The 14,664-nt window shown below is 39.6% G+C and overlaps 1 protein-coding gene and 1 long non-coding RNA gene across 3 annotated transcripts in view; one reads left to right on the forward strand and one right to left on the reverse strand.

Moving 5' to 3' along the window:
• TXNDC8 (thioredoxin domain containing 8) overlaps nucleotides 1-14,664 on the forward strand; it is a 32,428-nt gene that overhangs the window by 16,200 nt on the left and 1,564 nt on the right. Inside the window, exons 3-5 of the mRNA XM_073226456.1 lie at nucleotides 1,533-1,592; nucleotides 3,963-4,028; nucleotides 13,748-13,813. Of these exons, the coding sequence (XP_073082557.1) occupies nucleotides 1,533-1,592; nucleotides 3,963-4,028; nucleotides 13,748-13,813 (192 nt within the window). The remainder of the gene's footprint in view (nucleotides 1-1,532; nucleotides 1,593-3,962; nucleotides 4,029-13,747; nucleotides 13,814-14,664) is intronic.
• The window catches only part of LOC140847162 (uncharacterized), a 32,805-nt gene continuing 27,456 nt past the window's right edge, over nucleotides 9,316-14,664 (reverse strand). For both annotated transcript variants that reach the window (XR_012126850.1, XR_012126851.1), the window contains exon 5: nucleotides 9,316-10,978. This is a non-coding gene — a long non-coding RNA (uncharacterized lncRNA). The remainder of the gene's footprint in view (nucleotides 10,979-14,664) is intronic.

The following is a 14,664-nucleotide window of genomic DNA, read 5'->3' on the forward strand; positions in this document are numbered from 1 at the left end:
ATGGGGGATTGAGGAGCCTCGGTGGATGGAGTGGGGTAATGAGGGAGGCAGTGTCTGTAAGGAAACCCCAAACTATCAAGGGACCCATCTCTCTACCAAGTCTTCTGGCTACTACTTGATACAGAAATGACAACTGCTATATCCCCGTCCATTTCCTAACAGATTTGGGAGGCTCTGAAACTTCATAAATAGACTGACCCTAGGAATTAGATGTCTATGCAGGTCAAACCCATTCCTATGACTCCTACTAGGGAACATCCATACATCTTCAAACTTGAAAAGTTCAAGTCAATTGCCCTAGAGTTCTTGAACAACACCATTTTCCTACCAGGTAATCAGCACCTTTTTTTTTAATCTGAAAAGTGCTCTGAAACTCTAAAGGCCTTTGTGTCTTTTATTAAAGAGTTTTTCCCCAATTTCACCATCTTAATGGGCCAATGAAGAAAGAATCCCCACTTCAGTTGCAACCCATGGACAAACAGCCAGAGAGAGTCCCTATAACAAAACTCTGCACGTATCCACCTTGTCACCCAGTCATGCTTCTTCCCTCTTCTCCATGGGAACAGCCCCCAGGGAGAGTGCCACCTGTTACTGTCTCTATCTGGGCAAGCTCTGGACACCTCACACCACTGTCAGAGAGGTCCCTTTTGAAAGAGATCACTGCAAATGCTTGAGGTATGATATTAAAGTAAAGAAATCAAGATGCTATTAAGTGTCGTTAAAGTATGAACACAGCTGTCTGAAAAAACAAAACCCAAGAGCTGACATTTTACAGGCTGTTGCTGCATCTCTCACCCCCAGACCCATCACCCACACCTTGGTCACTGCTGCTGCCAAAGGGGCTTCCAGAACAAAACAGAAGCAGAAAAGAGTTACTTCTTCTGTCCTCCCACCTTCCATTGTCCTGCAAGTGCTTCCCATTGGCAGAACCCAACTGGAGGACAGCAAAGGATTCTGGGAAATCTTGCTTCAGTACCCAGTAGAACACAGAATGATGGCAATGGGGCAGAAAGCAATGGGGCTAAGAGTCAGCACAAGTATCTTTATGTCACCTCAGCCATAAGAGCCTTCTAGCATCACCGGCACCACCATCTCCCAAAAAGCCTGGCAAGAGGAAATGGTAAAGGCCATTTGGGTATGACCCAGAGATGTGTATTGAAGACCACTGAAGGCAGACACCACACCAAAGGAAAAAGCTGCTGTCTCTCCCTCCACCCCACAGGGTACATCTGTGCCGACCACATACATCTCACTATTCCTTTGCTTTTATATCCTTTTCTAACTTTGAAACTCTGATACTCAGTTTAGCTCCCTAGACTCTGGTCCTGCTATTGATCTTTGCTTGACCTTGGCAACACCCAACATTTGACTTTGGTGCTTCAAGCTCTAGGCAGGCATAAAATGACAGAATGATGCTTCACTCTCTTGGGAAACCTGTTGTTCATTTCTTATTTTTGCCAAAGGGCATTTCTACTGTGTAATTTAACATTAACATTAAGCTAATAGGGAATTTTTATTCTTTTATTTTGAAGGCAATGTCTCTGCAATACCAAAATGTAATGTTTGCTAATGTGGATGTGGACTATTCTCAGGTAAGAATCTTCAATCTTTCCATGTGGATACATAAAATCAAATACAATGTCATTGAGAACACTGTCTCAGTGATTATCAATTTAAAGTGAAGGAGAATTTCACAATTTTTTTCTGATAAACTGTAGTGAACTCCCTCATAATGCTCTTGTATGTTTTGTATTAATTTAAAAAAAAATAAACCAGCAAATAAGTGGCTCTCCTGCTGCCCCCTTCCTTCCCGTACTGTGGCCAACTTCCCTATCAATCCCAACACTTTTTACCACTTGCCTTGAGCTCTGCCCAAGAATCCTACTCAGCAAAGTTGCTCTAGGCAAACACTACTAGTTGGTTAGTGTTGGTTAGTGGAGTTGAGCTCAAAGCAAAAAGTTATTTTCATCCCTGTAATAGATTATTAATCAATTTCTAAAGCCTATTCCTCTTGCTACATTTTATGCTTTTTGTAGGTTTTTTTGAAAATCACAAGGAATTCCAGAAAATTCTCCCCTCATGACCCTAGAGCCTTCCTTTCTCATCCCACCCCCAAAATAATCAGCCTCATGTATTCCATCCAAATGTACCTTATTAGTACAATGTGTCTACAAAATTATTCTTTTTAACATTTGTTCATTCAAAATGAGGAAAAGTAACAATAACAAGTGGCCCATACATAGTTAGATTGAGTTTGAAATTTAGAATAACAAAAATCTGTTATTCATCTGTTCTGCCCTTTGATAGTTTTGTGACCTATTTTTAGTTAACCTTGATAAACTTCAGTTTCTTCATCTGTAAGATAATTATACTTAACAGAACATGAAATGAGATAAAATACATAAAATATATGACATAGTGCCCAGAACATAATAAGAATTTTCATTTCTCCATTTCCTTCTAGCTTCATTAAACTGGACAGTGTTTAATTGACCTTTAAGCTGAATCATATATTAGGCATTCAGAATACATAGCTAGGATCATTATCTCTTTTGTCTTTTTTTATATTCACAGAGCTATGCAACCATCCCTACAAGCAATTTTAGAGTATTTTCATCATTAAAAAAAATTTTTTTGGAATTTTAGCAGTCATCTCCAGTTCCTCCCATCACCCACCCCAACCCAAGCAACCATAAGCCTGCATTCTGTCTATAGATTTGCTTATTCTGAACATTTCATATAAATGGAATCATACAATACATGGTAGTTTGTGACTGGTTTCTTTTAGTTAGCATAAGTTTTCCCAGTTCATCTATGTCATAGCATGTATCAGTACTTCATTCTTTCTTATTGCTGAATAATATTCCATTGTATGGATATACCACATTTTACTTATCCATTCAACCATTGATGGACATTGAGTTGTTTGCACTGTTCAACAATTATGAATAATACTGGCATAAACATGTTTGTATTTTCATTTATCTTGGGTGTATATTTAGGAATGGAATCATTGGGTCATATGGTAACTCTTTAACTTTTTGAGGAACTGAGGAACTGTTTTCCAAGGCAGCTGCACCATTTTACATTCCCATCAGCAATGTGTGAGGGTTCTGATTTCTCCATGTCCACACCAATGCATGTTATTTTTTGCCTTTTTGATTAGAGCTCTTTGTCTTTTAAGGTAAAACAAAATGCACACTTTTCTTTAATAGTAATTTATTTATTAGTTGTCATCACTGTGGTCATGAAAACTATAACTGTGTGTATGTGTGTTTTATAGCTGTCAGAGGAGAGATTTACTAACATAACATGACAGGTTTATGGAAAGATTTTTGGAAATTTTTAGAAAGTCCAATTCTGTTGATCCTGTAAGTGGCTTTCTTTTGACTCCTACACAAGACAAACAAAAACTGACATTTGAAAGCAAATTGTAATGGAGTAAAACTATTGGAATTCTGACTTATTTTCTTGTCTTTTGACCCATCTTTCACAAAGATGGGCAGTAAGGAAGAGTAGGGCTTAAAAGAGAAACATAAACCTTACTGAAAATGTAAGACCATTATAGCATCCCATATCTCAAGTCAGATATAAAGATGCCTTTACTCTATCATATTTTTTGCAATATGCTCTCTCCATATTGGGTGCCACCAGGGACCATCTGCAATCTTTCACAAGCTCATTTAACCGGTCAGTATCCATTCTCTTTTGGCCTCAATCTCACACCCCTCTCCCAGAGCTCTGGGATGAGAAAGCTCTGGAAAGCTAGGAACAGTTGTTCGGTATTGTAACCTTCCTGGGGGCTTTGAGGATATGTTAGAAAAGCTCATAGCAGGAGAATCTATAAAGGGTTAGCTATCCCTGGGCTTTTAGACATACCTTCCAAAAAGTCCCCTAGTACTATACATGGTACAGAGAGGGTACCAAATTTGTGACTTCATACCATTTATTTTCTTTCCCAGGAGTTGGCTCAGACTTACCACATTAAAGCAATACCCACATTTCAGATGTTCAAGCAAGCCCATAAGGTATGTTTCCATGGTAACTGGCAGAGTTGAATAGATTGTAGAACCATCAGAATCTAAAACGAAGGTCTGAGGTATCCTGGATGGATAAACAACTACCTAACGTTGTAGTTCTTAGTTTCTGAACTTGACATATTAGCAAGGGGTAAAAACAAAATAAATGAAATATAATAAATCTCTTCATTTAGACCATTGAGGTATCCAAATCCATAAAAAATATACCACTATTATTCCTATCTGGGAAGAATCATCAAAAAAAATTTTACAAGGAAGGACATGATGAAAGTCTCACACAAGTGTATACAAGTTGTTAATAACACTTGGGGAAATGCTAAGTAAAATGATCGCAGGCAATATAGCCTGGTGGTGGAGCACACAGGTTCTAGATTCAGATTTCTGTGGTTTGAATGCCACTTCTCCTACTTCTTAGCATTTTATTTAATAACCTCTTTGTATCTAAGTATCCCTACACTTAAAAGCATGGATCATAGTAAGTTTTTCCCCCTCACAGGCTTGTTGTGAGAATTAAATGAATTAGCATGACTGAAGTTAATTAGTCACCCATCCTGACACACACTAAGTCCTCAGTAAGTTATGATAGTTAACTTAAAGATGTTAATGAAACAGAATGTCTAAAATTCTTTGATCTGTGCTGAAACTAGCAATTGACACCTGTACATACCTTAAGAAGGGTGATCTTGAAACACTTAACAGGAACAAACTGTTCATTCCCTTTCACACAGCTATCCCACTCTTGGGAACTTCTGCTACAGAAATACCTCAAGGAAAAATAAACAGCTAAATGAATAGTAATTGTAGCAGTACTTCTAATAAAATACGGAAATAAGCTAAATGTCTTTAGCAGAATGGCTAAGTGATTTATGATGTATCTACTCTATAAAAGAGTATACAATTAAAAAGTGTTATGAAGAGCCTATGTAACATAAAAAAATTTAGGCTTAAACCTTGTAAAGATTATGTCTGCAATATAAAGAAGGAAAGCATTTGATATGCCAACTGTAAAATTTGATTTTCAGCTTCTATTTGCTTTTATATATTTGCTTTAATTGGTGTAGTAGTTTTAAATAATTTTTCAAAAAAACCTCACTATTCCCTCTCTTGAGTTTTTATTGGAAAATTGAGGCTATTTAGTAACAATTGCACCCTCAGCTCCCCCTACCTACATGTCAAATGGTTTATGAATAATCCTTTATTATCGTCTCCTTCTCTCCATCTCAGAAATGAAAATTCATCATCTGCTTTCCACGATGGATTCCATCCACCACCACTTGGTTGAATTCCCTCCCTTCTGCATCAGGCCTCCATCCACAGTTACCCTCTTTGAGACCTGGTACTATTTTTGCCACCACTGCCATTTGGTTCTCTGATTTTCCTCCAGGGAACCACACTTTTTCCCATTCTTAGTCCATGTTCTTCCTTAGAGTTCCATCTCCAAGCCTAGACCAGTCAGTGAACTCCATCCACATTAGGAAAGGGCCCTTGATTCCAGTTGAGCCAGTCCAACCCCAACCAGAGCTAATTCTAGGACTTTGCTCCTGCGGCTAGGTTAAAATTTTCTCTTTTAATTTCACTGGATTCGAACTTGGAAAGATAGGAGGCTAAAGGTGCTACAGCTAGCTTGTCACCATGAGAACCTGAAAATGAAGCCAACATACAGAGGAAAGCAATCAAGATAGGAGGTACCAATGGCATTGCTTGAGCCCTGACTCTATCTATGCCTGAAGCCTGAACTGCCCCCGTAGATTCTTCAGTGATGTAAACTTTCCATTGCTCTTTCTGTCACCTGCAACCAAAACATTTCTAATGAATATATCTGATGTCCTGTCAGACTCCTTTCCTTAACTTTATGGTTTAATTCTTGAAATAGTACAACATATTTATTGCTTCCAATTCTCATTTTCTACTCATTTCTCATCTACTCTCTTGAAAGTCACCAAGGACCTTCCAGCGCTGAATTTAAATAGCCATTTCTTCAGCCTTGTATACCTTGATTACACCATTAACTAAACGACTTTAAAAGCACCATTAGCTAAACAACTTTTGTATGCTGGAAGCTTCCTCCTCTTTGGACTTCTAGCCCTAATTCCTTCCCAAGCTCTCCTCTATCTTCTTTGTTTCTACCGTCCTAAAAATAAGTGTTTACCAAGGTTCCGTTCCATCTTTTTCCCATTCTACCTCTTCTCTTTTAGTAATTTCATCCCTGCCTCTAGGTTTGGCTGTAAATGCTGTTACCTCAAACAATTGCAGTAGTGCTCCTCTGTACCCCCAGGTTCACACCGGACCACCACTCCCTTTTCCAAACAGATCCTTGCACAGCTCCACATATGTCATTCCTTTATTTAAAATCTGATGTTCCTCCCCCTCCATGGCTTGCAGAATCAAGACTAAACCCTTGTATTCAAGCAACATAAATGTCTCCATAATGACGACCCAGTCTGCTTCTCCAAGCCCATTTCTATTTGACTCTGATCTTGACTTGGTATATTTGTCTCAGACTATTCCAAGCACTTGGAGGAGTTCATGTCTGATTTGAATCCCCAGTATCTAGAAGATCCTTCCTAAATAGAAAAATACTCGTTTTTGTGTTTGATTAAAGAGTGAACAAATGAATGAATGCTGCTGTCATTTCCCTGCAGCCCATTGCCAGCTCTGCCTCCCTTCCTGATTCTGTTCTCATACTGATCCGACTCAGGGAAAGTTGTCTCCAGCTTAGAACAACTTTCTGGTTTCACGCCTTCTGCAGATAATATTGCTTGAGGGCTGATGCCACTCAACAATTTGTTCTCCATTTATGAAACAAAACTTTGGGTTCTCAGTTGCTTATGTGTCTAGGCTCTTGAGAAAATCCACAGTTACGCTTCTGAGGAAAGGTTTGGCCCTGCTTTACCAGAGGTGGAAGAGCCCTTAGTTGTGTGAGAGGACCTCTTACAAACAATTATTTCAGAACTGGTGTCTATAGGGCATGGATCCCTTTTGAACTGATGGAACAAAATGCCTTATTTTAGGGATCACTAAGGATCTCATTTAAATTTTCTGCCAGTTAGCTAATGAAAAAATGTTAACTGAATTAATGACACCATCCTTTAAACTGGGCTGCCTCCCTATATTCTAATTCCAGAGTCATCCAGCAAACTTGTGACTATAATGTGGATCTTCATGTCCCAAGAAATTTTCTTGAGAATCAAGTTTCCTATTGAATATTACTAACTTAGGATCTTGGTTATAAGAGTTATTTTTTTTTTTAAGAAAAAAACTTTAGATCACTTATGTCACAATATACAAAAGAGTCTATTTCTATACTTTGGATATGTGATATCTACAGAAAGAGTCATACATATATCAATTTATATCTACATCATTTGAAAGCCTTCAGAAAAGATTGATAATGCTGGCTCCATTTGACAAGCAAGACCAATCTTCAGTGCAAAAGAAAAAGACCAAGAAAGGGGGCAGGAGATATTACAGAGACAAATTACAGAGATATTACAGTTTTGCAAATATTTAATCTCTTTTGATTTAGTTCCCAGCATATGGTCTCTGAGCAGCATATAGATGGGTTCCCAATTCAACCATGGCATCCAGAGCTACAGTCAGACCATGATCCCTCTGAGGTTCTTCTCGAGTTCTATCGTACAGTGGTCTGCACAGGAAAATCAGTGGAACCAGAGGAAGTTCAGAGAGGCCAGGCAAAAAACAGTTCATGTGACTTTCCTCTCTCAATAGAATTGACTAGGAAGACTTTCAACGACATCTGCTGTTTTGCTGGGATTAGAGAAAAATTAAATGTATTTCTTTGAGATCACTTCCATAAATATGCTCCTCCCTTTCATCTGGGACAGTACAACTGAAAATTGACTTACTGAGGCAGTTAAGTACTACCTTTCCAATACTTAAAAAAAAAAAATACTAGCAACCAGTTTCTATTAAGGTTGTTTTAACAAACGTCCACATTGCTGGTGAAACATCTCACAAAGAGCCACCATCCATTATGCCTTTTTAAATATACATTGACTAAGAAGCCTTATGAGAATTCCTCAGAGAACACAGGAGAATATTGGCCTCCCTTGAAAAATACGACCTGCTTCCTTGCATTAGATCAGAAATCCCTGTATTCTCTTCCTGTGGCTGCCAATAATTTCAGGATTGCCTCTTGTAACTCAAATACAATAGCCTCCATTATCCACAGTTTCCTGGAATTACCTAACTGCCATTCCCACACTGCATCATCCTCTAATGGTTTGGTTATTTTATCTTGCCCTCGATTCTAGCTCATTTTAAGTATTTCCAAACTACTGAGAATGTAAACAAAATAGAACTTTATAAAAGTAAAACAAATGAAGCTATATAATAATGAGCTAAGGCCCTGGTGTATAATGGGCATTCCCTGGTGCTGGAACTTTTCATGAAGAGGTTGGATGAACATCTGGCAAGATGTGCTATAAAAAATAGCTGTAATTTTTTCATAGTTTTAGGGCAAGGGATAGCCAGAGCAAATCCCAGGTAATAAATAGGGTGAGCTTGTTCCTTCCTGCTGTATTCCTGAGTATTTTTATCTAGGATACCACATCATGTCCCAGTAAGGTTAATTGTGGTTTAAAAAAAAAAAGTACATTTCTGTGGTGTCTTCCCAATGGGGAACCCAAAACCTTGGCTGGATTTTGTAACCAGAATATTACACTGTATTCTAAGTGCTTCATAAATTTGTTTTATAGACCCTCTTAAAATCCTATAAAGACTATAAATTCTCTCTCTCCAGAAAAATACACAGATGCACTTAAAAAATACACGTGTGCATATAAACCTAGGGTGTTCAATAAGCCTCCACAGCACACTGATAGATCCCCTAGGTTGATCAAGCTGGTTTGAGGCCAAAGTTGGTGAATGTCTGTGGAGTAGAGGAAAGGCGGAGTGACAAAGACTTAGCGAGTCTTGGCCAACTGCTTTAATGTAGACAAACCATCAAAAGTTGGTTCCATCTTTCACTCTTTGTTATGAAAGTAAAATGGTTTCCCAAAGCACTTAAGTCCACTCATAAGAGTGATGGGCAGTGGGTACATGAATGCTAATAAATTAGTTACTCACAAGTGAATAATTCAGAACTGAGCTTTCATATTAAGTGGGAGTAAGTCTCACCCTTATGCTTGTGAACTACAGGGCTCCAGCTGAGGTCATGGAAGTCATTCCCTCTTGAAGTAGGTACAGAGATGAAGAGAATCCCAAGTGGGTGGCATAATGGTGTGCTAGAAAGAGGGCAGAACAGCAAGTAGAGATCACAAATCCGGTGTCTTGGAGGGCCAGGCAGGGACAATAGGTAAGACAAAGGAAGTGAGGAAGAGGGTTGTCCCTGGAGAATCACCCTCCCAAACACTTGTTGGTCAAGTTCATAAAAATCAGTGCTTGACCCACCCCCCAAAAGAATGTCTGCACCTAGTTTTTGCCATCTCTGGAGTCAGACAGCTGTAGTTGAACCCCAACTCTGCCTCTTATTAGTGGGTGACCTTAGGAATGTGCCTTAGCCACTTTGATGCTCCATTTCCTTGTCTGTGGCATAGAGACTATATCATGTGTCTATTGTTATGAAAATTTGCAATAATGTGTATAAAGTGTTTTAGCACTGGACTTAGTATATACTCTAAAATATAGCTACCATTGGAACCCCAGAATCTATCTATGCACTGATTGCTCTGAAAATTTATAAATAAATAGAAATTTGACAATAATAAAGGTTATAAGAAACCTCAAAGCACTTTGAATAGCTACAATATCCATTTAATCTAAGTCATCCTAGCATTCAGTAGTTACCTACTCAGTCATATTGAACCTGTTAAGGATTGTGTTAGGCACAGAGGAGTTCTGCATGAAAAAGAAAGTCAATTCTCTCATGGTCTTTAGGGCTTCATAGGGTGCAGATCCCTAAGGAGAATTACGCCTCAACCCCGTAAGCAGCTGATACACTGGTAGAGATGAATTGACTGGAGGGGGCAGGAACTAAGAAGGAGGGAAAGCTGGAAGTGCAGCAACCCCTTAGCTCCATTTAGCAACCCTAGCAGCATTGCTAAAGATGCTGCTCTCAGCTTTAGCAACCAACAGGCAATAGTTACTTTCGTACTTCTTCTCTTCAGTGCAGGGAACCACATGAGACAGGATATTGGAAGTAGAGGGTGGAATCCTGTCCTTATTTGAATGTTTGCTGTTTCGTTCATTTTGGATGTTTGCATTAATTTTTAACTTCTACAAATATTCATTAAAATATTTTTTATCTTGATTACTGAGCTTTTGGAGTCCCTTAAATTTTGCATCCAAATCCTATCCCTGTTCTTCTCTGAATTTTAAATCATTGAACTATAAGAGTGTTTCATTCAGTGATTGACCAGAAGGACTTTCAAGACTCCATAGCAGGCTGTGCTCATAGCTAAGATTTATTATTACAAGGAATGCAGAGCGAAGGCATTAGGAAAAACTTGCACTGAAAGAGTCCAGAAAGGTTCAGCAGAGACTTCTCCGTGTTCTTCCTTGTCCAGGGACATACAGGAGTGCTCCTTTCTCTCTTGCAATGAACTTTAAGGACATGTGTGGGATGTCTCTGCCTGGAGATGCCCTTCTGAGTCTCAAGGTCTGAGGCCTTTTTGTAGGGACTGGTCACGTAGACATATCTTGCCAGGCAACCATTGCCTCACAACCAGATATGACAGTGGAAACTTAGGACCCCGAGAGTAAAGCCAGGTACACCTCATCAATACTGATGTGCATGCAGATCAACTGGACAAGACAGTGTGGCATGGTCCATCACTCCAGGTACACACAACAGAATCATCAGTCACCACCACAAAGAGCACTTGCTGGAGGTAGGAGGGTGGGCCTGTTCCTTGGGGTTGGTGAAGGATCCATCATCCATCATGGTTCTCTTTCTTAGGCCCCTTCAGAGGTGCTTTCTAGAAGGAGAAGGACAATGGGAGGACAGCAGGCTTGTCCCTTGATCAAAACACCCTCAAAAAGGGAGAGGAGAGGCATGAAGTTATTCCTCTGTCTAGTCTCAACTCATAAGCTTGCTTCTGAACTTGGAGAGAAATCAGGAAAGGGATATGGGAAACAGACATATTTTCCCAAGCCTGGATAGTTGAGCAGATCTTCCAGTGGAAACATGAGAACAGGAGGATAAGCCATTGAAGGGAAGGACCCTAAAACCATTATCCCCGAGAACAAAGTCCCATCAATACTTCCAGTAATGGGCAGAATGGCATCTCTGGCCAGAGTCCAAAATCATTTTTCCTATTCTCTATGTGGGTTGAGATGAATTCCCATAACATTAGACTCATGTTGCTTTTTCCCTTCAACAGAAAGCCACATTGTACTGAGTAATGAGCTATCAGTCAGCTTCACGTGTCTCAACAACTTCAGTTGATGGCATAGAATAAGGTTGGCAAACTAAGGCCTCAGGGCCAAATCTGACCCTCCACCAGTTTTGTAAAGTTTTAATGGAATACAGCCATGCCTATTCATTTAAATATTGTCTATGGCTAGTTTCATACTACAATAGCAGATTCGAGTAGTTTCAATAAACACCATACGGCCCGTAAAGCGTAAAGTAGGTATCATCAGGCCCCTTACAAAACAGTTTGTCAACCCCTAACATAAAGGAAGAAAGCACTTCCATCACTATTTATGACACCAGTGCTCTAAGAAACATATGCAGAGGTTCTCAATCAGCCACAAGATGATGAAAATAATGTTTTACAGAAATGACATTATTGGAACAAGTTGAGAATAAGGCCAGTTATAGATTGGAAAGAATTAGATAACAGATGGCTTTTATATGTTCTTTTCTTGAATTCAAGTGTATATAAATTCAGCCTGTTTGAAACAGACTGTTTCTAAGAGCGCTGCCTTCTTGGTTGGATTTCACTCAATTCCAAAAATCTTCACTGAAGTGCTTGCATGTGTGGGGCCTGCCCTGGCTGTTGTGAAAGTTGAAGGGGAAGTGTACAAACACCTGCAGTGCTATTCTGATGGTTCAGGGGAGGGAATGGGTCTGCATGGAGTCAGAGAAAGAAGCCGACGTAGAATCAAATAGTAACTAACGCTGCCCACCTCTTCGATAGAACGCTGAGAACTTTTGAACATTCTCTTATTCGACATATCCTTTCCATTTTAATAATGAAATCTAATGCCTTAGTAAGCCCTTGGTAAAAAAGAAAAAGAGCATCATATTATTACAAATTATAAAATGGTACCATAGTGAACATTTCTACAACCATCTCCCAAAAAGCGTCTTGTGTTGGTTGGTTGTGCTTTTCTGTTTGCCTTGTTATTGCTGATGTTGCTTTGAGGATTTTGCTGTTTTTGTAGTTGTTTTTAATTCTGTACAGATGTCCAGAAAATCGTTACGCTTTTCTACAGCTGACCCAAATATAACTCCAGTGGTCACTCAACCAAATTACAATTCAACTAGCCAAGGCATTTTATTATAATTACCCTCTGATGCATCATTAGTCAGACTCCTTAATTTATATTCTCAGGAGTCCATTTGTTAGGAAAGAAACACCATCTCCAGACCCTTTATATTTTCCCAATAACAGCAATAGTCTTTTTGTAGGCGATTGAATGTCTTCAGCATTTTAAAAAACTGCCTCTAATTGGATTCAGTTGATGGGTAAATGGGGAGAGGGAATCACTTTGTTATTCTGTTCTTGTGTATGTTTGAAAGTGTCCATAATAAAATGTTTTTTTTAACTATTGTTGGACATAGGTAGCTCTCTCCAAGAAGAGAAGCCCATCTTTAGGAGCCCTCAAACTTTCTTTGGCTCTAAAATGCCCTTTGGCAACAAGGAAGATCCTAAGATAAATAGGCATAATCAGACCCACCAGAATTATTGTTGTAAGGGTAACAAAAATATTTTCTTATAGAGCACTGGGGGACCAGGGGGTATGTCTAGAATTACATGGCAGTAGTCACAGGAAACAGACTCACCAGGGAGCTCCTCGTCCCTGCCTACCAGTGTCTCTCTTCTGCTCAGCTGTCATACGGGCCTTCACTTGAGTCAAGTCACTCCTGAAACAGAGGAGTAGAGGATAGACACACAGGAGGAATCTAGGGCAGAAGCCGCAAGAGAAGGACTGCAGATATAGGGACACCTGCCCTTCCAACTCCCATGGGGAAAGGCAGTCTTAAGACGGAGGTGGAACCCCAAAACGTCTCACACTCTGCATTCCGTCTCAGCATTGGTTAGAAATGATGGATGAATTTCCTTTAAGACCATACTGAGCTAAGATGTCCTGTTGTCAAGTAAAAAGAGTTGAAAAGCATGCTCCTCTTTCCCAATCTTGAGTTTTATGGAGCATGCTAAGGCTTCCGTTGCCTCCCAGTGGTCCCTAGCTTCCTATCAATAGGCACACTTGGCTGAGTTTAGCATCCTTCACCTGCTCCCTGCCAAGTCTTGTCATTCAGGTAGCCAGTCCCTGCCTCCATTTTTGCCAGGAGTTCTTGTCTTGGTACCTGCTCTGGCCTTACAGGATTATGAAGCTCCCTTCATGCCTAGGGACACCAGCAAGCTGCCGCCTGACTCTTAGGAAAGGAAGACTTTTGCAGATCCTTTGTAACATTTTCTTCCCCTGGCAGCCAGGGCTAAGAGAACTATAGAGAGAGGAGGTGGCTACAAACCACGCAACCCAGACAAATGATGAAATTCTGCACCCACCCTTAGGTAACCCTATTCTCAAGACTCAAAAGAGCAATTTGCTGTTATAGAAGTGGATTCGTGAGCAAACCGGTAAGTGAAATGGGATCAGGACAGAGTCACAAGTCTGGGGTTTCCCTGCTAGAAATAGAGTGAACCGTGAAGTGCACAGGAAGCACCAGACAGAATGCTGCTGCCTGGGAAAGCAGAATCATTGGACGTGGGGCTAGTTTCTTTTCTGCTGCACCCTGAGCATTCAAGTTAATTCTAGACTTTTCCAATTTCTGTCCCAAAGTTCTTACACCATTTCTGGCTTCTAAAACCTCCCTCGCTGAAGCCTTCACCCAATCCCAGCCTTAGTTTATCCACTCTCTTCCTTCTGTCCAACTATCTGACACAACTGGTACTAAAGAGATGATGAATAGTAAGGGTCTTAACTTCTATATTTCATCAAATAGAAGATGCCCATTGACAGATGCACCATTGAACGCTATTGAAAAGTGTTGCAAATAAAATATGCTATCTACTGCATTCTGATTCAGAGATGTGAAAATTTGAAAAGAAAACTGCTCCTTAAAATCAATTGATTATCATACTGTTACCTGGGCAAAGGTCAAGGAATGGGAAATCAAAAGCCATTTGACCTCTGGCAAACATCTATATAAATTAACAAACCCTCACTATCAACGTATAAAAAAACTCTGAGAAGTTTCAATGGATGGGCTTCCTCATTTCCAACACCATAATATATTTTAAATCTTAAGTTTAGAAGGATATTATGGAGATTTATATAATCTGGCAAAACACTAGCATTAACAATTTTGAAAAGATGCCAAATAATTAAAATATCATGAATGTAATGTATTTAGTGCGTATGTGTGTATATTTAAAGTATGCGGCAGACAATGGAAATGAGCAGAGGATCATTTTACAAACAGGAGCAA

Source organism: Manis javanica, chromosome 2, assembly GCF_040802235.1.
Source record: "Manis javanica isolate MJ-LG chromosome 2, MJ_LKY, whole genome shotgun sequence".
Taxonomy (NCBI): domain Eukaryota; kingdom Metazoa; phylum Chordata; class Mammalia; order Pholidota; family Manidae; genus Manis; species Manis javanica.